This window comes from Oncorhynchus nerka, linkage group LG14 (assembly GCF_034236695.1).
Source record: "Oncorhynchus nerka isolate Pitt River linkage group LG14, Oner_Uvic_2.0, whole genome shotgun sequence".
In the NCBI taxonomy this organism is placed as follows: Eukaryota; Metazoa; Chordata; class Actinopteri; order Salmoniformes; family Salmonidae; genus Oncorhynchus; species Oncorhynchus nerka.
The window spans coordinates 34285574-34307876 of NC_088409.1; the positions used below are offsets into that span (position 1 = coordinate 34285574).

The window sequence follows — 22303 nt, forward strand, 5'->3', positions numbered from 1 at the left end:
GAAGAATCAAGGGACTTAGTCACAAGGCTCAGATCCACAAAAGGAGTGAGAGCACGCAGGATGTGAAGACAAATGTGTCCAATAGCCAATATCTAATTAAACAGGTTGTCTATGTGAGCCGAGAGTACAGAGAAATAGTGCCTGTCTGCTCCTGCACAGTGAGGGTGGATGGAGGAGAGACCAGGAGCCACGAACAGGTCTCTTTTTAGCAAGGTCCCCGGTAAAAAGAGATACACTCTGAGAAAATGAATCTTTTATACATTCTCCTTTGGCACAAGAGAGACTTTTATCTCTGTCCCATTAGCATTTTTGGCGCTGAAGCAATTTACATTTTTATAGCATAATTAATGAACAAGAAAGTAATTTACATTTTCGCTCCATTCGCCGGGCACATTGTCTGGAGCATATTTGATATTTGGTGGGGGATGTATTTGGGAATGTGTGGGCGAGTTTGTGTGTCATTGTCTCTGTATTTGTGTGTGTCGATCAGTGTGTCAAGCAATGGGTGTGTGTGTGTGTGTGTGTGTGTGTGTGTGTGTGTGTGTGTGTGTGTGTGTGTGTGTGTGTGTGTGTGCATTGGGGAGGAGTGTGTTTGGAAGTTTTCAAGGAAAAGATGGAACAAAATAGGCCTTAATAAACAACAGGGCGGGAATAGAGGAGGAGAGGTGTTTTCAGGTGCAAATTGAGGCCAGAGGCGACCTGTCTTTTACTTCAGCTGGTGCTCACATCAAAAGGCTGGAGGCAGTCCTTCACAGCAAATTAAACCATTCAAGCAGCTCAAAGGGAAATATAATTCATACAAGTGTCATACATATTCCCGACAAACATGAAAAGAGAAACTGTGTCATTATTGTTTTGCTTTTTTCCCTCTCCAGGTTGATGACCCTTGTGACGGTTAACCCTGTAAAGCCTGGCTCTTATCTTTTGAAAAGGGCTCTCACGTTGATAGTGGTTTTCTGGCTTAAACATTACAAGGAAAGTTAGAATAAGGAATATCCCATATAACATTAATGTATATCAGTGAAAGAGAGCGACCCGGCACTATGTATTTTACTGGTTTGTGACTCACTAACATTGTCCCCGGTTAGAGAGGAATAAAGCAGCCCAAGATTTAACACACAGGAACTTTATTTAAACACACTGAGGAAGATTAATATGAGGATGAACATGGGAATGTACATTGGGATATAAAGTGGGAAAGATAGTGGAATGGTACACTCTTAGAAAAAATAGTTCCAAAAGGGTTCTTCGGCTGTCCCCATAGGAGAACCCTTTGGGTTCCAGGTAGAATCCATATAGGTTCCAAGTAGAACCGTTTTGGGTTCCATGTAGAACCCTCTGTAGAAAGGGTTCTACATGGAACCCGAAAGGGTTCTACCTGAAACCAAAAAGGGTTCTTCAAAGGATTCTCATATGGGGACAAACAAAGAACCCTTTAAGGTTCTAGATAGCACACTTTTTTTATTTTGAGCATAGTGGTTCTGTAATGGACAGAAACAGAGGTAATTAATACACACAATCCGAATGAATACACCAGGGCACAAATGCATAGATACAGAATCTTACAGAATATAGCAGTAGTAAATGTGAAAGGACTGTATAGATTGCATATGCCATCTGCAGAGTAACACACAGCACATTAAACTCAACATACAATAGACAATAATAGTAACTAATATAGTAGTAACAATATACAAACGTCACACAACTCACTTTGAACACCCACACCATCCCACAAGTCCAGAGATATGAGTAAGTCCAGTTGTTGATGGGCAGAGGCAGATGTTGCTCTCTGCCACTGCTTGAGGGAGACTGACAATATAGTGGGACCTGCAGAGTCAAGACGATAGGCAGATGTCCGGACCTCTAGTAACCTCCCTAGCGATCACACAGGTCACACAGGTCAGAGGGAGTTTGAGGGGCAGGTTTTTGTTACCCACTAGAGTCTAGATTCTCAGGCTCCGGTCATGGGGGATGGGGAGTGGAGTGTGGAGCTTAGAGTTGTGAGGTGCTGATAACAGTCACCGGCAGGGAACTCGTAACAATCATCTTCAGTTTATTTGACCCTGAAATGAATGTGATTTATGCATACCTGTGGTCTAAATGATTAAGTGTTTTTTGTGGGGTAAATTATATCTGTTTTGAAACTGTCACCTGCAACAAGACAAGCAGTCAGGATGTGTTTTTTTCTCTTCAGCCAGGCTTCAAGCAAGACATGTGATATAGACGTCCAGGGGAAATTTTCCATTGAACTCTGTGACACTGCTATGTGTGTGAGCGTAATCTAATCAGGTCTGTACAAAACCTGAAGGCACAGAACAGAACAATAGCCTACATGGTGGCAGAGGGGAGATTTCGGACATTGTCACATGCCAAAATAGAACAGGCGTGCTAGTAAAATATGTAAACCTTGATTAAAGAGCAACAAAAAAATAAAATCCCTGACAACACTGCAGCCAGCTGTGTCCCAGTAACGTGGCTGTAATTCTAATCAGGTTTTCCCACTCACAAAATGGAGGTGTTCCTAACACATTGAGGTTCATTGTATTTTCCAACATCAAATACAGTCAAAAAGCAATCCTATTTGTCACAAAACAGCTGAGTCACTCTCACAAGGTGTCCTACCTACACTTATAGAGAGAGACAGATGTTTACTGATGTGCCTGGCTACCCTTTAGTGCACCACAGCTACATGTCCCAGTAGAATTTGCCAGTAAAGTTCCTCCATATCGGCTGTCTGTCACAAACTGTATATAGCCTCGTTATTGTTGTCATTTTCTTGTGTTACTTTAAGATACAAAAAAAAAAGTTTGTTTATTTAGTAAATATTTCTTGAACTGCAGGTGGTTAAGAGCTTGTAAGTAAGCATTTCACAGTAAGGTCTACCTACACCTGTTGTATTCGGGGCATGTGGCAAATACAATTTGATTTGTGGTGATCCCAACACTTGGCATTACCGAGTCTGCTGGTGGTAACACATCTAAACATGCACTCTAAGAAGTCTGACTGGGGCTGAAATAGAATTAATTAAGACTAAATACATTATCATAAAGAGAGAGAATCTAACTTGATTACTTCCCCTTAAGGCAATTAATCGCCGGCACCTGCTTTGATTTGACATGCCTTGCTCCTGGCATCCCAGGGGGGATTTCATTGCCATCTTATGCTTGTGTAATTACCATCAACTGGTGTGCACACAGACTCACCCTGAAGAGACATTTGAAGATAATCAATGGATTGACTGGTTCCGTTGAATGAGCACCAATTATGGGACTCTACCTTCTCATAGAATGGAAGAGGTGGCGACAGGCCAGGAATCACTGATGGTGTGGTTGGGATTTATTACAAACAATGGAGAGGTCTATTTTTGTTTATTTGCAGATGTATTCCCTATTATTTACTATAATATAGGTTTATTGTTTGAAATATGGCTGAACAGTCTAGCATGGGAGCCTTCCCCTTCAGGCCTTCTTCTTAGTAAAGCTTCTTGGAGTAGGTCGAAGACAAGTTGGCCCTTGACGCTGATCCTGGATCAGTTTAGCATTTTCCTCACTAATGGGGTTGGGCGAGGGGAAGCTGATCCTAGGTCTGTACCAATGGGGAACGTCACCCTGGAGCGGAATTCTCCCAGTCCATTGTCTGTGGAATTCATGAGTTGCTGTCCGCTTCAATGGTGCTGAATCTCGAATCCGCTTTAGCACCATTGAACATTTTACTCTTTTGACAAAGTCCAAATTTGAGTCATAAGGAGACATATTTTCCTGCATCACAATTCATATTACAGGCCTACGGCATAGGGACTCAGTTGGCCAAAAAGAAAGCAATAAGGGTGATACGTTTTGGCACAATCATACATTACACAATAACTTATCCATCCCAGGGTTGCAGACATCCTGCAGGGAGGAAGAAGGGGAATGCCTTGTATCTTCCTCCCACCCTGTCCCTGAAGCCGCGCCCGTATTAAGTGAAGAGAGGCTCGAAGGTTGCAATGCATGTTCCCAGATAGGGCAACTCCTCCTTTCCTTCCTCACACACCTGAGAGAGAGTACCAGGGTCCTCGCAGCACACCACAGCCTATCTCTTGCATGCAAAGTAACGCCCAGTAGCAGTTTGGCAAGAAGCCAGTTACTTTGGGAACCAAATCTAGGGCGGGGAGCGCGCACGGCGCTTGTGACGGGCGGCTGACGTTTCCAACTGTCCTCTCCCGCAACGGAAGATGCACACTGTGGATGTTTGTATAAGCGCCGGAGACGGCCGTTTTCTGCATTTTATTAACGACGGCCACGCATCGTCAGTTGCCTTGCATCCCCACCGAACATCATGCGAGTAGGAGCGACGCACCCAATGCCATGCTGAGCAACTCCCCGACTTTTCTGCTGGCTCTGACCACCGTAGCCGGACTACTCCAGCGGTGCCACGGCTGGAGCGACGAGGACCTCCTGTTACCCCCCATCAACTCCACCAACAGATTCTTGGCCAACTTGGAGGTGGACGTGCACTACTCGAAGAGATCCGTGGAGGAGAGCGAAGCCTCCTCGTCAGACACTTCGTTACAGCCGTTGCCACATTGCAACGTCAGCGTGCAGAGACTTTTCCCCACCTCGCTGGTGGCTCGTTGGGACAGCAACTTCGGTTTCCAGTGCGATGTGTTTATATATACCGCCAATAACAATGGAAGGGCCTTTTTCTCTGCTGCTATCAACAGAGCCATCTCACCTGTTCTCATCGAACACCTCGGAGTCACCGGCGGCCAGCAGGAGTTTAGACTGTGTGTTGGATGTGGCATGTCACGATACCGGCGATTCGGCAAGTCAAAGGCTCAGCAGACGGGGGATCCCATCAATTTCTGCTGTGTTGACTTCAGCCTTGACGAACTAAATGGGGACAAAAGTTGGAGATTGAACCGTAAACCCATCGAGTCAACTCTTGTGGCTTGTTTTATGACTCTAGTGATAATAGTGTGGAGTGTTGCTGCCCTCATATGGCCGGTGCCTATTATTGCAGGATTTCTGCCCAACGGAATGGAACAGAGACGGCCGAGATAAAGGATGATCAAATTCTGGAGATAAGCCCCCAAGCCAATAGGCTAAAAATACTGTAGAATACATATTTCAACTTTTTTTCCCACATTCTACCCGTATAAAAGAATGTCCGTTTCCAATTTTACCGTTTAGAATGAAAGAGTGTATTTTTGGTTTTGGTCTATTTCCTATTGATAGGCCTTCACTATAAGAAGACCAATAGTTTTAAAGATAGGTTGTGGTATTGTAAATCTAGCCTCTGTATTACATTGTCTATATAATAGGTGCATATGTAGAGTGTGTTAACAACATTTCACTGTAAACAGTGTTCGTATGGTTTTAAATCTTTGTAGGATTATTGCCTATGGCCCTGGCAGTGGTGTAGTGGTGCCTGAAGAAGTGGGTATACTCTAATTTTGCCAAAAATGTCCCTAACGGTCCGCCCAGCAAAGGAAAGGTGCCCAGTGTGAAAAATTCTATGAGAAACAGTGACATACATTCTGTATTACCTAAAATTATATATTCCATATTGGTCTTTCACAGTCAGACCAACCCAAGCTGTACTGTGCAAGTAGGCTAATTGTAGACATACTATTGAAACAGATAAATTAGGCTGTCAACTGAGTCAGAAATTCAAAGGTTTCAGATCTATTTATTTATATTCAGATTTTCACTCTCAAAGTCACACTTTGTTTTATAGAAAAACAACTAAATTGGATGTTCTATGTCCATAACAATGCTTTCAAAGTCCATAACAATGTCCATAACAATACCACATCAGCAGACCACTTTTGAGCTCTGGGAAATATCTAAGATAAACTATTTTTGTGTAGTTGGCCTTTAATAATTCCAGTGTGATGGCACCTAGCACTGTTTGTTAGTGGTGTTTCTGTAGCACGTGAGATGGAATTTGCAAAACAAATGGCCACTGGATTAATGCAAATAATCATCATATCATTCTGCCATGTGGGCATAGGCTACTTTGTAGCTAGTTAACATTTCCCAGTTTTTGGGAAAGCCTTTCCATCTACCAGAAGATGGCTTATTGTTGGCATCACTATATTTTTCCTGTTACTTAATTGTTTGAAACCTTGATGTTTTACTCCTTATGATGAGGCATGCCTTAGCATTTCTTCAATGGAGCCTATAGCCAAAATCCCACCATGGAAAGGTGGAGGCAATTATTTGATAAAGACTTCCTCATATGCATTATCCTGTTCTTTCAACTTTATTTCATTGTCTAGCAGCCAAATGCATTATCCTATTCATATTAGCAACGGATGAAGGTTGTATCTTTAGATTTCCCATAGTATCTACATTTCTTATGGATATTTCAATCTCCATCCATGAAACCTCTCACATTTTAGAATGGTATTTTCCTGCTAATTTCATTTTGGAACATTCCCGTGTAGGCCTACCACCATGTGCCCATTGCAGCATCTAAAATGTGAAGAAATAATAGTTTATCAACATTTAATTTAAGCATGAAGAAATACACGCAATGCCCACTGAAAACCTGCGCATACCCTCCGCTACACACATCACTGAAGCCTGCTATTTGTTGTGTTTATGTAGAGAGAAATTATAGTTTTCTCATGAACTTGAATGAAAAAGTGTGCTGTAATACGTGGTGGGTAGATTTTGTCAAGAATAAATGCATAAATGTCATAGGCCTACCTGAATTTATTTTGGATGTTGTATCAAATATTTTGACGTATAGGCAACCCCTCTCTGATATTGTTTAATATTATTTATAATGTTAGATTTATCTATATAACACAATTAAATCTAAGCTGATAACATATTTGTATGAGATAACACGAGTGAATAAATAAATATAATGTATTTGTTTTACATAATACGGAGGTGAGGAGACCTATTTATTTTGAACTAACGGCTTCGTGACCGATTACACGAATAGACTGGGTCGGTGAAATGTGCTATGGTCTGTAACTGAAAGAGAAACGACAATGCTCCATTCTCTGTTTGAGAGAGCTTCGGGGAATAGCAGCTGGGAATTTGCATTCATCTTTCAAATGTGAGTTGGCGATTAGAATATTTTAGGTAAGCAAGTTGATGTGCTTATGTGTTTCTGAGTAACACACAAACCACTGTGTACAAACTGGTTGAATTGGTCAACACATGGAATCTACAGCTATTGTTTCAATTCAACCCAGGGTTCCAAAAAAATAAATAGACCATACATACATACCTGAAACCTAGTGTTTCAAGCTTTGTTTGTTCAAATTGAATCTTCAAATGAATCATTTAAATGTTATGTTGGACTCACGTCTCCACCTCAACCAAAAAGCATGGTTAAAGAGTAGGTCTAAATCAATTACACGTTATTTAAAGTGAATTTAAACGTTGAGATTAGATTAAGTCTTATTTAACTTAGATTTTTGTTTGAGATGGAGACATGAATCCAACATATAAATCATAAATGTTTCTACAAACTGGACATTGAATTGTGTTCGGTTGTCAACGCAACCAAATATCACCATTTGAAGGACATGTATCTTCTGCTTGGATAGTTCCATCTGTGCCACTGAATAAGTCTGCCTTTGATTCCAGTTTGTCTACAAATGTATCATTTATATGTTGGATTCAAATCGTCATCTCAACCAAGAATCAAAGTTAAAGAATAGGACTAAATCAAACGTTAAATGCACTTTAAATACAGTTTTATTGGAGGTAATCCTATTTAACTTTGATTATTGGTTGAGATGGAGATGTGAATCCAACATATAAAATATTAATTTGTAGACAAACTGGAATTAACGCCAGACTAAGTCAGCGGCACAAAATATACATCTCCTTCAAATAGTGATATTTAGTTGCGTTGACAACAAAACACAATTGAATATCACTTTTGCGATACAGTAAATAGCCAATTAACTTGTCGATAAGTTAACAAATTGTATGTTGGATTCACGTCTCCAACTAAACCAAAAATAAACGTTAAAGAATAGGATTAAGCCAGTGGCTCAGAGGAAACTATCAAAGCATTCGATATCCTTTAAATGTTGCATTTTTTGGGGGTTGTGTTGTCAACCAAACACAATTCAATATTACTTTTGTAATAGAGTAAATAGCCCAAAACTAAGTATATCTTACAAACTAATGTAAGATTATTCAACCTTAAAATGAGTAACACATCCATGGTCACAACGTGAAGTTAGCCTACTGTAGCTATAAATGACTTCTTATGTCATCACAGAAAGTGTGAATGTTCAAGATAGCATGCAAAGGTTGCAGGTCTGTGGAGATCTTGTAAGGGTTGTCGTCGGGAGAAAGGGAGGAGGACCAAAGCGCAGCGTGATAAGTGTTCATGATGATGTTTAATTAAAACTCAGAACACTAAACAATAAATTACACCGTGAATTTACCGAAACAGTACCGTGTGGCCCAAACACTCACACGGAAACAAACACCCACAAACCAAAAGTGAAACCCAGGCTACCTAAGTATGATTCTCAATCAGGGACAACAATTGACAGCTGCCTCTGATTGAGAACCATACTAGGCCGAACACAAAACCAACATAGAAAAACAAACATAGACTGCCCACCCCAACTCACGCCCTGACCATACTAAAACAAAGACAAAAACAAAGGAACTAAGGTCAGAACGTGACAGATCTTCACAATAGCTATAATAATCTGTGCAGAATCTCGAACAGCATTGATCACTTGCACTGTGTACTTTCATGTAATCTCAACTGCAATCCAGGTCATTTGGTTGTGCTATGAGATTAACCCATTTAATCCCAAATGTTTCCCAGACATGAAAATATCCAAATCTTGTGTCATTAGTAAGCTTTTAAATAATCAATCATATTTAAAAAAAAGTTTTAATGGAAAAGTAGGTATAAGGGTGTATTTTATGGCCGTGGGATAAGGTGATGTATACTGAATTAACGTATTTCTCCTATGCACTCATGAAAATGCTTCTATATCCCAGCCCAGTTATTAACACATTTAAAACTCTGTCACTGGCAGTCCCCAGCATTGCTACTAGAATGCCCCATCACATTCTAGTGTGACTATTTTACATATCAAAAACCCTTATACAACATGAGAGAAAAAAACAAAAATCAACAACCATCAATGTATTTCAACATTGTTACTTTAGTGCAACATGTACTGAAACATTAATATTGTAACTTTATTGTAACATTTTAACTTGTACTTTAGTGCAATATTCATTGTAACATTGTCATTGTGACATTTTAGTGCAACATTCACTAACAATTGTATAGCAGTCGTGTCATTCATTCACATTGAACATAATGGTAACATTTAGGATAGGGGTAGCCTGTAGAACATGTATTCAAGTAGAGGCCTACACTGAACAAAGTAATATATATATATATATATATATATATATATATATATATTATACACATACATATATACACATACATACACACACACACACACATACATATATATACATATATATATATTATAGAGGTAGGCATCATGTAGGCTTCAGAACCAAGTGCACGATTAGTTTGTGCATCACTATTTTGAACTACGATCAGTCAGATGCTGTAATACAGTATGTCTTGAATCAATTGATCCTCTTTTCCAAAAACATTTCAGTCATTTTGATTGTCTTTTTCCATTTTTCGTCGACTTTTCTTTTCTTCCTAGAGTCCATTGTACTGCTTCTCCTCACCCTTTGACTTTTCTTTTCTTCCTAGAGTCCGTTGTACTGCTTCTCCTCACCCTTTGACTTTTCTTTTCTTCCTAGAGTCCGTTGTACTGCTTCTCCTCACCCTTTATTGACTTTTCTATTTTTCTTTTATTGTCTTTTTCAGCCCTTTTTCATTCTCTCTTATCTCCTTTCCTGCTGTCCATGGTATATCTTGAAGCACTCAATGTGCAGTGGCGCTTTGCATTTCTCACATGCATAGGTGTGCGTTTGTCACAATGACGGCATCTGTGGAACCGGTGCATCGTGTTGATTGGCCAGTGAGAAGCTTTTTCATATCTTGCCTGATCTTCAATAGTAGCAGCCAGTAGAGATCTCCTTCCGTGGCTCAGTGGTTTCGTGCCAAACATTTGCATAAGAGCCTGTGTCACTATCCATGAGAAGGTGAGCAGGTTGATGGTCCCTCCCATAACATCTCTGTCAAATAAATGGCTGTTTACGAGTGCACTGTTGAGAGACCTTGCAAAGATGTGCCACCAACACTTCTTAGACCTGATGGAGATATGGTATCTTGAAACCTGTAGGTTGTGAAGTTCAACACCACCCATGTGCTCATTGTATCGGTTGATGCATTTTGGTTGTGGGACTTTGTCAAAAGGCACGTCGCTCCTTGTTCTATCTCTTGACAGAGGTCTCACTGTATTTCTCCTCCATGTTTGTTGCCACTGTGACAATGTTATTGTCTTTCTAATGGACCAGCACCTTGTCTCCTTGGGTCAGAACCTCAGAGGTTCCCCGGGGTAACTTCATGAAGTCCTTCTTGAATGGGACATCAAACAGACGATTTTGCCTCATCGTTCCAGAGCTCCCATATCCTCTTTTTGTCATTTCAACGAAGAGTGCAAGCGAAGTGAAGAGGTTGTGATGAAGGATCTTGCAACCTTGAGGCACCTGAGATTGCTCTGCAACACCAAGAACGACACTGGGTCCATGACCCAACCCAGTCTCAGGGAGGAGAGTGTAGGGTGGTGAGGGGTAGGTCATCATCACTGATAATGTTGTTCCTGTCATGATCAGTTTGCATAGGTTCAGCATATACATTCAACAGCCTGGCTGGCAAATGGCCTGTCTCCCCCTCATAATCCATATCTGACCCATCGCTTGTCTGGGCAGTCACCTAGATCCAACATATCCAGAACTTGACTCAAAGTGAAACTAAAAGAAATAACAGAGTAGAAAGTTAGATAAAACAATAACTATGTATGTGTATATCTATGTCTATGTCTATCTGTGTTATCCTGCCGGTCACTATTGTTGCCGTCAACATGTTTACTCATTCTATGACCACACTGAACAAAGTTGAGTAATTGCAAATGCATATATCAATATTAGACACCTTAAAGATGACGTATACCAAAAAATCTTTTTCCTATCTGCATGTTAACGTACTTTACTAACCTTTTGTTTGGGAGCTTTGATGCAGCCATCGTCTTCTCATGGTGCAACCAGGAAGTAAACAGCTCTGGTCATGTGACAATTTAAAATAAGCATGTAACACTGCACATATTTCATTGAGACTTTATTATTTCAATATTTTTTACGGTCACTATTGTAACTGATGGGATAAAATAGGTTAAGCACAATGATTACACATTAAATGTTGTATAAATACAAAATATCTGACATTGTATTCCCATTTGAACTTCATTGTGCTTTTAAATGGTTGAAAGTGCAGTGATAACACATTTAGATGACAACTAAATCAAAAACTCATCGTTTTTTCATTGGAATTTAGTTGTGCTTTTAAGATGGTTGAAAGCACAGTAATACATTGGGAATTCAAAATAATTCTGGCTGACGTTTTGAGTGTGTGAATAAAGATTGAAATCTCATTGATCAACATCTCAACCAAATATTACCCACATTTCCACGTTGAAATGACATGGGGTGTCCAGTGGGAAGCATCCTTGTGTTAAATTATGTCTGTGAAAGGAGAGAAGAATCTCTCTCAACAAGCTCCTTGCACCCCCTTTTGTTGATCCTCCTTGCTGCTCCTGTTCACAGTCATTACCCCAGGCATTACCCCAGTCCTCGCAGGGAACACTCCTGCATCTCAGGCCCTTACCACCATCTCTCTGGTGAATTCACAGATAATCAATAACATTGCTTGTTCAAACTTGTTTCTTTCACTGTCAGTCCCAATCCCCAGATCTTTAGCTATTGCTTGTCTAGGAACTTTAGCTATTGCGTTGTCTAGGAGTGTCAGGTGAATTCAGCACATGGCTCTAATGCATAGATGGTATGTGTGCTATATTTGCCATGTGTGCTTGAGTGTTACAGAAAAATGGCTTCTGCTCTGCTGGACAATCTAAGGCGGCATTATTATTGAGTTATTACATGATAACAAGTCATGGATTTCAACTTTTGAGGTAGTCTAGTGATGATCACCCTATTTTTAATTAAGTTGAACTTGTTTGGTAAAGAAAAACAACAGTTCATGCATGGTGTGGCCAAATGATATGTGCCATTGGTCCAGTGAAGCTTGCTATCGAGGTCTAAAAGGCTCGATTTGACTAAATACCTATCAGACCTCAGTCCGTTCATTTTGTATTACATTAAAGCTTATTTGTCTATAAACTTTTTTTTAAACGGCACCGAGTTCAAATATGTTGCAATTCTTCAAGCAACAACTCACCTGTCCGAATGACTGCAAGAGGAACGCCTTACCTGAGAAGTGATGTCACACAGCAGGAAAGCAAATGTAGGTGTTACCCATTTTCCTCAAAGCGAAAGAACTACACGGAGGTCCAAAGCCGTAGTCGCGATTTGTGCCAATTTTAGTTCAGTTATATAGCTTATCGTTTGAGATACCGACGCTGAAAATAAAGGCATGACTTTATCAACGGTCGGCTGGGCTCTGCAGCTTTTGGGGATCGCGTACGCCGTGTTCGTTCTATCAGGTAAGTCTGCTTACTGAGTTCCATTACATTACACATAATGGGGAGTTTTGTTAAGAGCCGTGATGCTCGGTCTGAACGATAACAAGCGTCGCATGCGGTAAGGTTTTGGGGAAGCATAAGGACATTGTCTTTCATTTCGGATAAATTGTTACAAATCCTTATAGGGTTAGATTGAATACATAGTGGACTACCTGTGCTAATTAACCCTCCTGTTGCGTTCGTTTCATGTTAATTATTTCTGTGTTCCCGGTCCATCCAAAATGACTGCCCCATTATAGCTGATTATACATCCATAATAATACATATATTATCACATAATGTTGTGTTAGATCTTTTTATCAACTTAAGTTCTGAACGTTTTGAACTTCTATTTGCTATTTATGGCCTGTAGGCCTCATTGACCTGAGCTCATACAACTAGTTTTTGAGTAAAAAAAGCACAATGTATGGATTATTTTGACTGTAACAAATACTCAGATGAAACATATTGTGCTATTTATCACATACTACTTTGTGTCAAAGTTCAACAAGGACTCTCTCCTCCTCACCAGTGTCATGATCAAAGATATGATCAAGAGCCTCACATACAGTAAATCGTTTGGTCATTGTGTTGCGACAGAATGAATTGTGAGCAAGGCCTCAAAAAAACTTTATATACCAAACCTGCAAGAAAAGTTCTATATATTATTGAAACAATGTTGCAATTGTTTGTGAGAATGCCAACAGGTGTGGTTCCCGTGGGGGAAAGATTCTATTGGGGAAAGGTTCCCGTTGCCATGGATGCCAAGAAGGGATGTGTGTGTGTGTGTGTGTGTGTGTGTGTGTGTGTGTGTGTGTGTGTGTGTGTGTTGTGTGTGTTTGTGTGTGTGTGTGTGTGTGTGTGTGTGTGTGTGTGTGTGTGTGTGTGTGTGTGTGTGTGTGTGTGTGTGTGTGTGTGTGTGTGTGTGTGTGTGTGTGTTCAAATACAAATGCATGTGGGGGTCTGGGAGAGGAAGTGTGGCTATCTGATCTGATGAATGGGCTTGTGCCTGAACTCAATTTTATACACTAATTGTAGTCTCACCCATTAATTTCTTATGACCGGTTATTTTTGACTGGGAACACCACAGGTGTACACAAGTTAAATAAAACACTTAAAATTTTATGAAAATCATCAAAATGTATTTTGTGTGTTCAGATGCCCTGTGTGGAATAAGGCATAGAACCTTATGACAATAAGATGAAATGAACTGCAGTTTTCAGAGAGAAACTTGTAAATCGGTCCAATTCGACCGGAACAGAGCAGGAGGGTTAACTATCTTCTCCAAACACCTGTGTGTAGATGGAAGACAGATGCCACAATACTCTCTGCTGCAACTGTGTTAAAACCAATGAAAACAGTGCACAGTACAGTAAGTTTGTATTTTGCATTTGTGAAATGATTTGAATGTGATATGAAATTAGATGGATTTATGTTTCTAGAACCATACCGTAATTGAGATTCGATTCACGTTTAGATGGAGTATTTGGCTGTTTAGGCTTCCAGAGCCAATTCACCACAGAACATGTAAGGTTCTTGAACTAAGGAGTAATGTTAGGCTCCTTTTGTCCAATATATGGCCAGTCACTGCTGAGTGTCAGTAAACAGAATGATCATTTTAAGGGTTTTGTTTTAATCTGGTAATAGTTTTAAACATTTAGAAGTGAACTGTGATACATTTGTGATTATTGTGATTCTGTAAAAAAATATATTTAAAAATTTAACTGAAGAATAGGGAAATTATTTTAGTTCCTTTTTATTTTCTGACTAGGTCATTGCATTTGTCCCTATACTATAAAGATTAAAATGTAGATATATATACAATGATATTTTCTATGACATGTTTCCCATGATAACACTTACTGATAGACACTAACAGTATTATGAAGTTGCAGGGATATTCTTGAATTGGAAGAGGATGTATTATATAGGTAGACAATGCATTAAATAATTGTTGTTGACACTGGCACATCCACACACAGACCTTTGAAAGGCCAGTCAGTTTCCTAAAACAAAAGTGTGTAGATGGGATGCAAATGACAGACAACATAGATGTTGACTGTCCCATGTTGTGCTTTATGAATAAACATAGGAACACGTCTTTAATGCATGAGTCTGGTTCAGTGGATAAATAGGAATGATGTTGGATGCACTGTTGAAGGCATTGGTTCTATCCAAAGGCCAACTAACTAAGGAAAGAACTTCCAACTCATCTAATATTTTATTAGGAATCAGGTGGAACAACAGCTTATCAGTTTCTATATGTAGACCAGGGCCACTGAGTTTGCATTGAAGATTACAGGAGGGGGGCAGTATTTGCATAGGTCAGACAATAGGATCAGCATCAAAAACAAGGAGGACGAGGATCAGGCACTCTTCATATATTTAAAAGGCCTTAGAGTGCCTTGGTCCTCTTTGTTTTTTTTGATGGCCAATTAACCGCTTTATCAAGAGCACCTTCAATTTACAAATATCTACTATTGTATTCTAGCAGCACTTCCCTTTGTTCTTTTTTTCTACAATCTGTAGGAGCAGTTTGGTTTGTAATGATATAGCTATAGTTTGGTTTGTAATGATATAGCTATAGTTTGGTTTGTAATGATATAGCTATAGTTTGGTTTGTAATGATATAGCTATAGTTTGGTTTGTAATGATATAGCTATAGTTTGTAATGATATAGCTATAGTTTGGTTTGTAATGATATAGCTATAGTTTGGTTTGTAATGATATAGCTATAGTTTGTAATGATATAGCTATAGTTTGTAATGATATAGCTATAGTTTGTAATGATATAGCTATAGTTTGGTTTGTAATGATATAGCTATAGTTTGGTTTGTAATGATATAGCTATAGTTTGGTTTGTAATGATATTGCTATAGTTTGGTTTGTAATGATATAGCTATAGTTTATAATGATATAGCTATAGTTTGTAATGATATAGCTATAGTTTGTAATGATATAGCTATAGTTTGTAATGATATAGCTATAGTTTGTAATGATATAGCTATAGTTTGGTTTGTAATGATATAGCTATAGTTTGGTTTGTAATGATATAGCTATAGTTTGGTTTGTAATGATATTGCTATAGTTTGGTTTGTAATGATATAGCTATAGTTTATAATGATATAGCTATAGTTTGTAATGATATAGCTATAGTTTGTAATGATATAGCTATAGTTTGTAATGATATAGCTATAGTTTGTAATGATATAGCTATAGTTTGTAATGATATAGCTATAGTTTGTAATGATATAGCTATAGTTTGGTTTGTAATGATATAGCTATAGTTTGGTTTGTAATGATATAGCTATAGTTTGGTTTGTAATGATATAGCTATAGTTTGGTTTGTAATGATATAGCTATAGTTTGGTTTGTAATGATATAGCTATAGTTTGGTTTGTAATGATATAGCTATAGTTTGGTTTGTAATGATATAGCTATAGTTATAGCTATAGTTTGTAATGATATAGCTATAGTTTGGTTTGTAATGATATAGCTATAGTTTGGTTTGTAATGATATATATAGTTTGTAATGATATAGCTATAGTTTGGTTTGTAATGATATAGCTATAGTTTGGTTTGTAATGATATAGCTATAGTTTGGTTTGTAATGATATAGCTATAGTTTGGTTTGTAATGATATAGCTATAGTTTGGTTTGTAATGATATAGCTATAGTTTGTAATGATATAGCTATAGTTTGGTTTGTAATGATATAGCTATAGTTTGGTTTGTAATGATATAGCTATAGTTTGGTTTGTAATGATATAGCTATAGTTTGTAATGATATAGCTATAGTTTGGTTTGTAATGATATAGCTATAGTTTGTAATGATATAGCTATAGTTTGTAATGATATAGCTATAGTTTGGTTTGTAATGATATAGCTATAGTTTGTTTGTAATGATATAGCTATAGTTTGGTTTGTAATGATATAGCTATAGTTTGTAATGATATAGCTATATAAGATATAGGTTTGTAATGATATAGCTATAGTTTGGTTTGTAATGATATAGCTATAGTTAGTTTGTAATGATATAGCTATAGTTTGGTTTGTAATGATATAGCTATAGTTTATAATGATATAGCTTTGGTTTGTAATGATATAGCTATAGTTTGTTTAATGATATAGCTATAGTTTGGTTTGTAATGATTAGTTTGGTTTGATATAATGATATAGCTATAGTTTGGTTTGTAATGATATAGCTATAGTTTGGTTTGTAATGATATAGCTATAGTTTGGTTTGTAATGATATAGCTATAGTTTGGTTTGTAATGATATAGCTATAGTTTAGCTATAGTTTGGTTTGTAATGATATAGCTATAGTTTGGTTTGTAATGATATAGCTATAGTTTGGTTTGTAATGTATAGCTATAGTTTGGTTTGTAATGATATAGCTATAGTTTGGTTTGTAATGATATAGCTATAGTTTGGTTTGTAATGATATAGCTATAGTTTGGTTTGTAATGATATAGCTATAGTTTGTAATGATATAGCTATAGTTTGGTTTGTAATGATATAGCTATATAATGCTATAGTTTAGTTTGTAATGACATAGCTATAGTTTGGTTTGTAATGATATAGCTATAGTTTGTAATGATATAGCTATAGTTTGGTTTGTAATGATATAGCTATAGTTTGGTTTGTAATGATATAGCTATAGTTTGTAATGATATAGCTTTGGTTTGTTTGTAATGATATAGCTATAGTTTGGTTTGTAATGATATAGCTATAGTTTGTAATGATATAGCTATAGTTTGTAATGATATAGCTATAGTTTGGTTTGTAATGATATAGCTATATGATATAGCTATAGTTTGGTTTGTAATGATATAGCTATAGTTTGGTTTGTAATGATATAGCTATAGTTTGTTTGTAATGATATAGCTATAGTTTGGTTTGTAATGATATAGCTATAGTTTGGTTTGTAATGATATAGCTATAGTTTGGTTTGTAATGATATAGCTATAGTTTGGTTTGTAATGATATAGCTATAGTTTGGTTTGTAATGATATAGCTATAGTTTGGTTTGTAATGATATAGCTATAGTTTGGTTTGTAATGATATAGCTATAGTTTGGTTTGTAATGATATAGCTATAGTTTGGTTTGTAATGATATAGCTATAGTTTGGTTTGTAATGATATAGCTATAGTTTGGTTTGTAATGATATAGCTATAGTTTGTTTGTAATGATATAGCTATAGTTTGGTTTGTAATGATATAGCTAGTAGTTTGTAATGATATAGCTATAGTTTGGTTTGTAATGATATAGCTATAGTTTGGTTTGTAATGATATAGCTATAGTTTGTAATGATATAGCTATAGTTTGTAATGATATAGCTATAGTTTGGTTTGTAATGATATAGCTATAGTTTGTAATGATATAGCTATAGTTTGGTTTGTAATGATATAGCTATAGTTTGGTTTGTAATGATATAGCTATAGTTTGGTTTGTAATGATATAGCTATAGTTTGTAATGATATAGCTATAGTTTGGTTTGTAATGATATAGCTATAGTTTGTAATTATAATGATATAGCTATAGTTTGGTTTGTAATGATATAGCTATAGTTTGTAATGATATAGCTATAGTTTGGTTTGTAATGATTTAATGATATAGCTATAGTTTGGTTTGTAATGATATAGCTATAGTTTGTAATGATATAGCTATAGTTTGTTTGTAATGATATAGCTATAGTTTGTAATGATATAGCTATAGTTTGGTTTGTAATGATATAGCTATAGTTTGGTTTGTGATTAGCTATAGTTTGTAATGATATAGCTATAGTTTGGTTTGTAATGATATAGATATAGTTTGGTTTGTAATGATATAGCTATAGTTTGGTTTGTAATGATATAGCTATAGTTTGGTTTGTAATGATATAGCTATAGTTTGTAATGATATAGCTATAGTTTGGTTTGTAATGATATAGCTATAGTTTGTAATGATATAGCTATAGTTTGTAATGATATAGCTATAGTTTGGTTTGTAATGATATAGCTATAGTTTGGTTTGTAATGATATAGCTATAGTTTGGTTTGTAATGATATAGCTATAGTTTGTAATGATATAGCTATAGTTTGGTTTGTAATGATATAGCTATAGTTTGGTTTGTAATGATATAGCTATAGTTTGGTTTGTAATGATATAGCTATAGTTTGTAATGATATAGCTATAGTTTGGTTAGTTTGGTTTGTAATGATATAGCTATAGTTTGGTTTGTAATGATATAGCTATAGTTTGGTTTGTAATGATATAGCTATAGTTTGGTTTGTAATGATATAGCTATAGTTTGGTTTGTAATGATATAGCTATAGTTTGGTTTGTAATGATATAGCTATAGTTTGTAATGATATAGCTATAGTTTGGTTTGTAATGATATAGCTATAGTTTGTAATGATATAGCTATAGTTTGGTTTGTAATGATATAGCTATAGTTTGGTTTGTAATGATATAGCTATAGTTTGGTTTGTAATGATATAGCTATAGTTTGGTTTGTAATGATATAGCTATAGTTTGGTTTGTAATGATATAGCTATAGTTTGTTTGTAATGATATAGCTATAGTTTGGTTTGTAATGATATAGCTATATATAATGATATAGCTATAGTTTGGTTTGTAATGATATAGCTATAGTTTGTTTGTAATGTTTGTAATGATATAGCTATAGTTTGTAATGATATAGCTATAGTTTGTAATGATATAGCTATAGTTTGGTTTGTAATGATATAGCTATAGTTTGTAATGATATAGCTATAGTTTGGTTTGTAATGATATAGCTATAGTTTGGTTTGTAATGATATAGCTATAGTTTGGTTTTTGATATAGCTATAGTTTGGTTTGTAATGATATAGCTATAGTTTGTAATGATATAGCTATGTTTGTAATGATATAGCTATAGTTTGTAATGATATAGTATAGTTTGGTTTGATATAGCTATAGTTTGGTTTGTAATGATATAGCTATAGTTTGGTTTGTAATGATATAGCTATAGTTTGGTTTGTAATGATATAGCTATAGTTTGGTAATTTGTAATGTAATGATATAGCTATAGTTTGGTTTGTAATGATATAGCTAGTTTAGTTTGTAATGATATAGCTATAGTTTGTAATGATATAGCTATAGTTTGTAATGATATAGCTATAGTTTGTAATGATATAGCTATAGTTTGTTTGATATAGCTATAGTTTAGGTTTGTAATGATATAGCTATAGTTTGGTTTGTAATGATATAGCTATAGTTTGGTTTGTAATGATATAGCTATAGTTTGGTTTGTAATGATATAGCTATAGTTTGGTTTGTAATGATATAGCTATAGTTTGGTTTGTAATGATATAGCTATAGTTTGTAATGATATAGCTATAGTTTGTAATGATATAGCTATAGTTTGGTTTGTAATGATATAGCTATAGTTTGGTTTGTAATGATATAGCTATAGTTTGGTTTGTAATGATATAGCTATAGTTTGGTTTGTAATGATATAGCTATAGTTTGTAATGATATAGCTATAGTTTGGTTTGTAATGATATAGCTATAGTTTGTAATGATATAGCTATAGTTTGGTTTGTAATGATATAGCTATAGTTTGGTTTGTAATGATATAGCTATAGTTTGTAATGATATAGCTATAGTTTGGTTTGTAATGATATAGCTATAGTTTGGTTTGTAATGATATAGCTATAGTTTGGTTTGTAATGATATAGCTATAGTTTGGTTTGTAATGATATAGCTATAGTTTGTAATGATATAGCTATAGTTTGTAATGATATAGCTATAGTTTGGTTTGTAATGATATAGCTATAGTTTGTAATGATATAGCTATAGTTTGTAATGATATAGCTATAGTTTGGTTTGTAATGATATAGCTATAGTTTGGTTTGTAATGATATAGCTATAGTTTGGTTTGTAATGATATAGCTATAGTTTGGTTTGTAATGATATAGCTATAGTTTGGTTTGTAATGATATAGCTATAGTTTGGTTTGTAATGATATAGCTATAGTTTGTAATGATATAGCTATAGTGATATAGCTATAGTTTGGTTTGTAATGATATAGCTATAGTTTGGTTTGTAATGATATAGCTATAGTTTGGTTTGTAATGATATAGCTATAGTTTGGTTTGTAATGATATAGCTATAGTTTAGTTTGTAATGATATAGCTATAGTTTGGTTTGTAATGATATAGCTATAGTTTGTAATGATATAGCTATAGTTTGGTTTGTAATGATATAGCTATAGTTTGTAATGATATAGCTATAGTTTGGTTTGTAATGATATAGCTATAGTTTGGTTTGTAATGATATAGCTATAGTTTGGTTTGTAATGATATAGCTATAGTTTGGTTTGTAATGATATAGCTATAGTTTGGTTTGTAATGATATAGCTATAGTTTGTAATGATATAGCTATAGTTTGTAATGATATAGCTATAGTTTGTAATGATATAGCTATAGTTTGTAATTTAGGTTTGTAATGATATAGCTATAGTTTGGTTTGTAATGATATAGCTATAGTTTGGTTTGTAATGATATAGCTATAGTTTGGTTTGTAATGATATATAGCTTTAGTTTGTAATGATATAGCTATAGTTTGTAAGTTTGGTTTGTAATGATATAGCTATAGTTTGGTTTGTAATGATATAGCTATAATGATATTATAGTTTGGTTTGTAATGATATAGCTATAGTTTGTAATGATATAGCTATAGTTTGGTTTGTAATGATATAGCTATAGTTTGGTTTGTAATGATATAGCTATAGTTTGGTTTGTAATGATATAGCTATAGTTTGGTTTGTAATGATATAGCTATAGTTTGGTTTGTAATGATATAGCTATAGTTTGGTTTGTAATGATATAGCTATAGTTTGGTTTGTAATGATATAGCTATAGTTTGGTTTGTAATGATATAGCTATAGTTTGGTTTGTAATGATATAGCTATAGTTTGTTTGTAATGATATAGCTATAGTTTGGTTTGTAATGATATAGCTATAGTTTGGTTTGTAATGATATAGCTATAGTTTGGTTTGTAATGATATAGCTATAGTTTGTAATGATATAGCTATAGTTTGGTTTGTAATGATATAGCTATAGTTTGGTTTGTAATGAGCTATAGTTTGGTTTGTAATGATATAGCTATAGTTTGTAATGATATAGCTATAGTTTGGTTTGTAATGATATAGCTATAGTTTGGTTTGCTATAGTTTGGTTTGTAATGATATAGCTATAGTTTGTAATGATATAGCTATAGTTTGGTTTGTAATGATATAGCTATAGTTTGTAATGATATAGCTATAGTTTGGTTTGTAATGATATAGCTATAGTTTGTAATGATATAGCTATAGTTTGGTTTGTAATGATATAGCTATAGTTTGGTTTGTAATGATATAGCTATAGTTTGGTTTTTGATATAGCTAAGTTTGTAATATAGCTATAGTTTGGTTTGTAATGATATAGCTATAGTTTGTAATGATATAGCTATAGTTTGGTTTGTAATGATATAGCTATAGTTTGGTTTGTAATGATATAGCTATAGTTTGGTTTGTAATGATATAGCTATAGTTTGGTTTGTAATGATATAGCTATAGTTTGGTTTGTAATGATATAGCTATAGTTTGTAATGATATAGCTATAGTTTGGTTTGTAATG

At 35.4% G+C, this 22303-nt stretch overlaps 2 protein-coding genes across 2 annotated transcripts in view; both read left to right on the plus strand.

Annotated features, from left to right (window-relative positions):
* The first annotated feature begins 4024 nt into the window (after positions 1-4024).
* On the plus strand, positions 4025-7239 carry LOC115140912 (transmembrane protein 158-like). The gene has a single exon (XM_029679368.2). The coding sequence runs from the start codon at positions 4350-4352 to the stop codon at positions 5043-5045; it is 696 nt and encodes a 231-aa protein (XP_029535228.1). The 5' UTR covers positions 4025-4349; the 3' UTR covers positions 5046-7239.
* Positions 7240-12460: 5221 nt separating this feature from the next.
* Positions 12461-22303, plus strand: part of LOC115140913 (CUB domain-containing protein 1-like) — a 31094-nt gene continuing 21251 nt past the window's right edge. The window contains exon 1 of the mRNA XM_029679369.2: positions 12461-12640. Within this exon, the coding sequence (XP_029535229.2) occupies positions 12571-12640 (70 nt within the window). The 5' untranslated portion in view covers positions 12461-12570. The remainder of the gene's footprint in view (positions 12641-22303) is intronic.

What these genes read in the sequence shown, in the direction of transcription:
- LOC115140912 (XM_029679368.2), top strand. Translation starts at nt 4,350, where the DNA reads ATGCTGAGCAACTCCCCGACTTTTCTGCTGGCTCTGACCACCGTAGCC.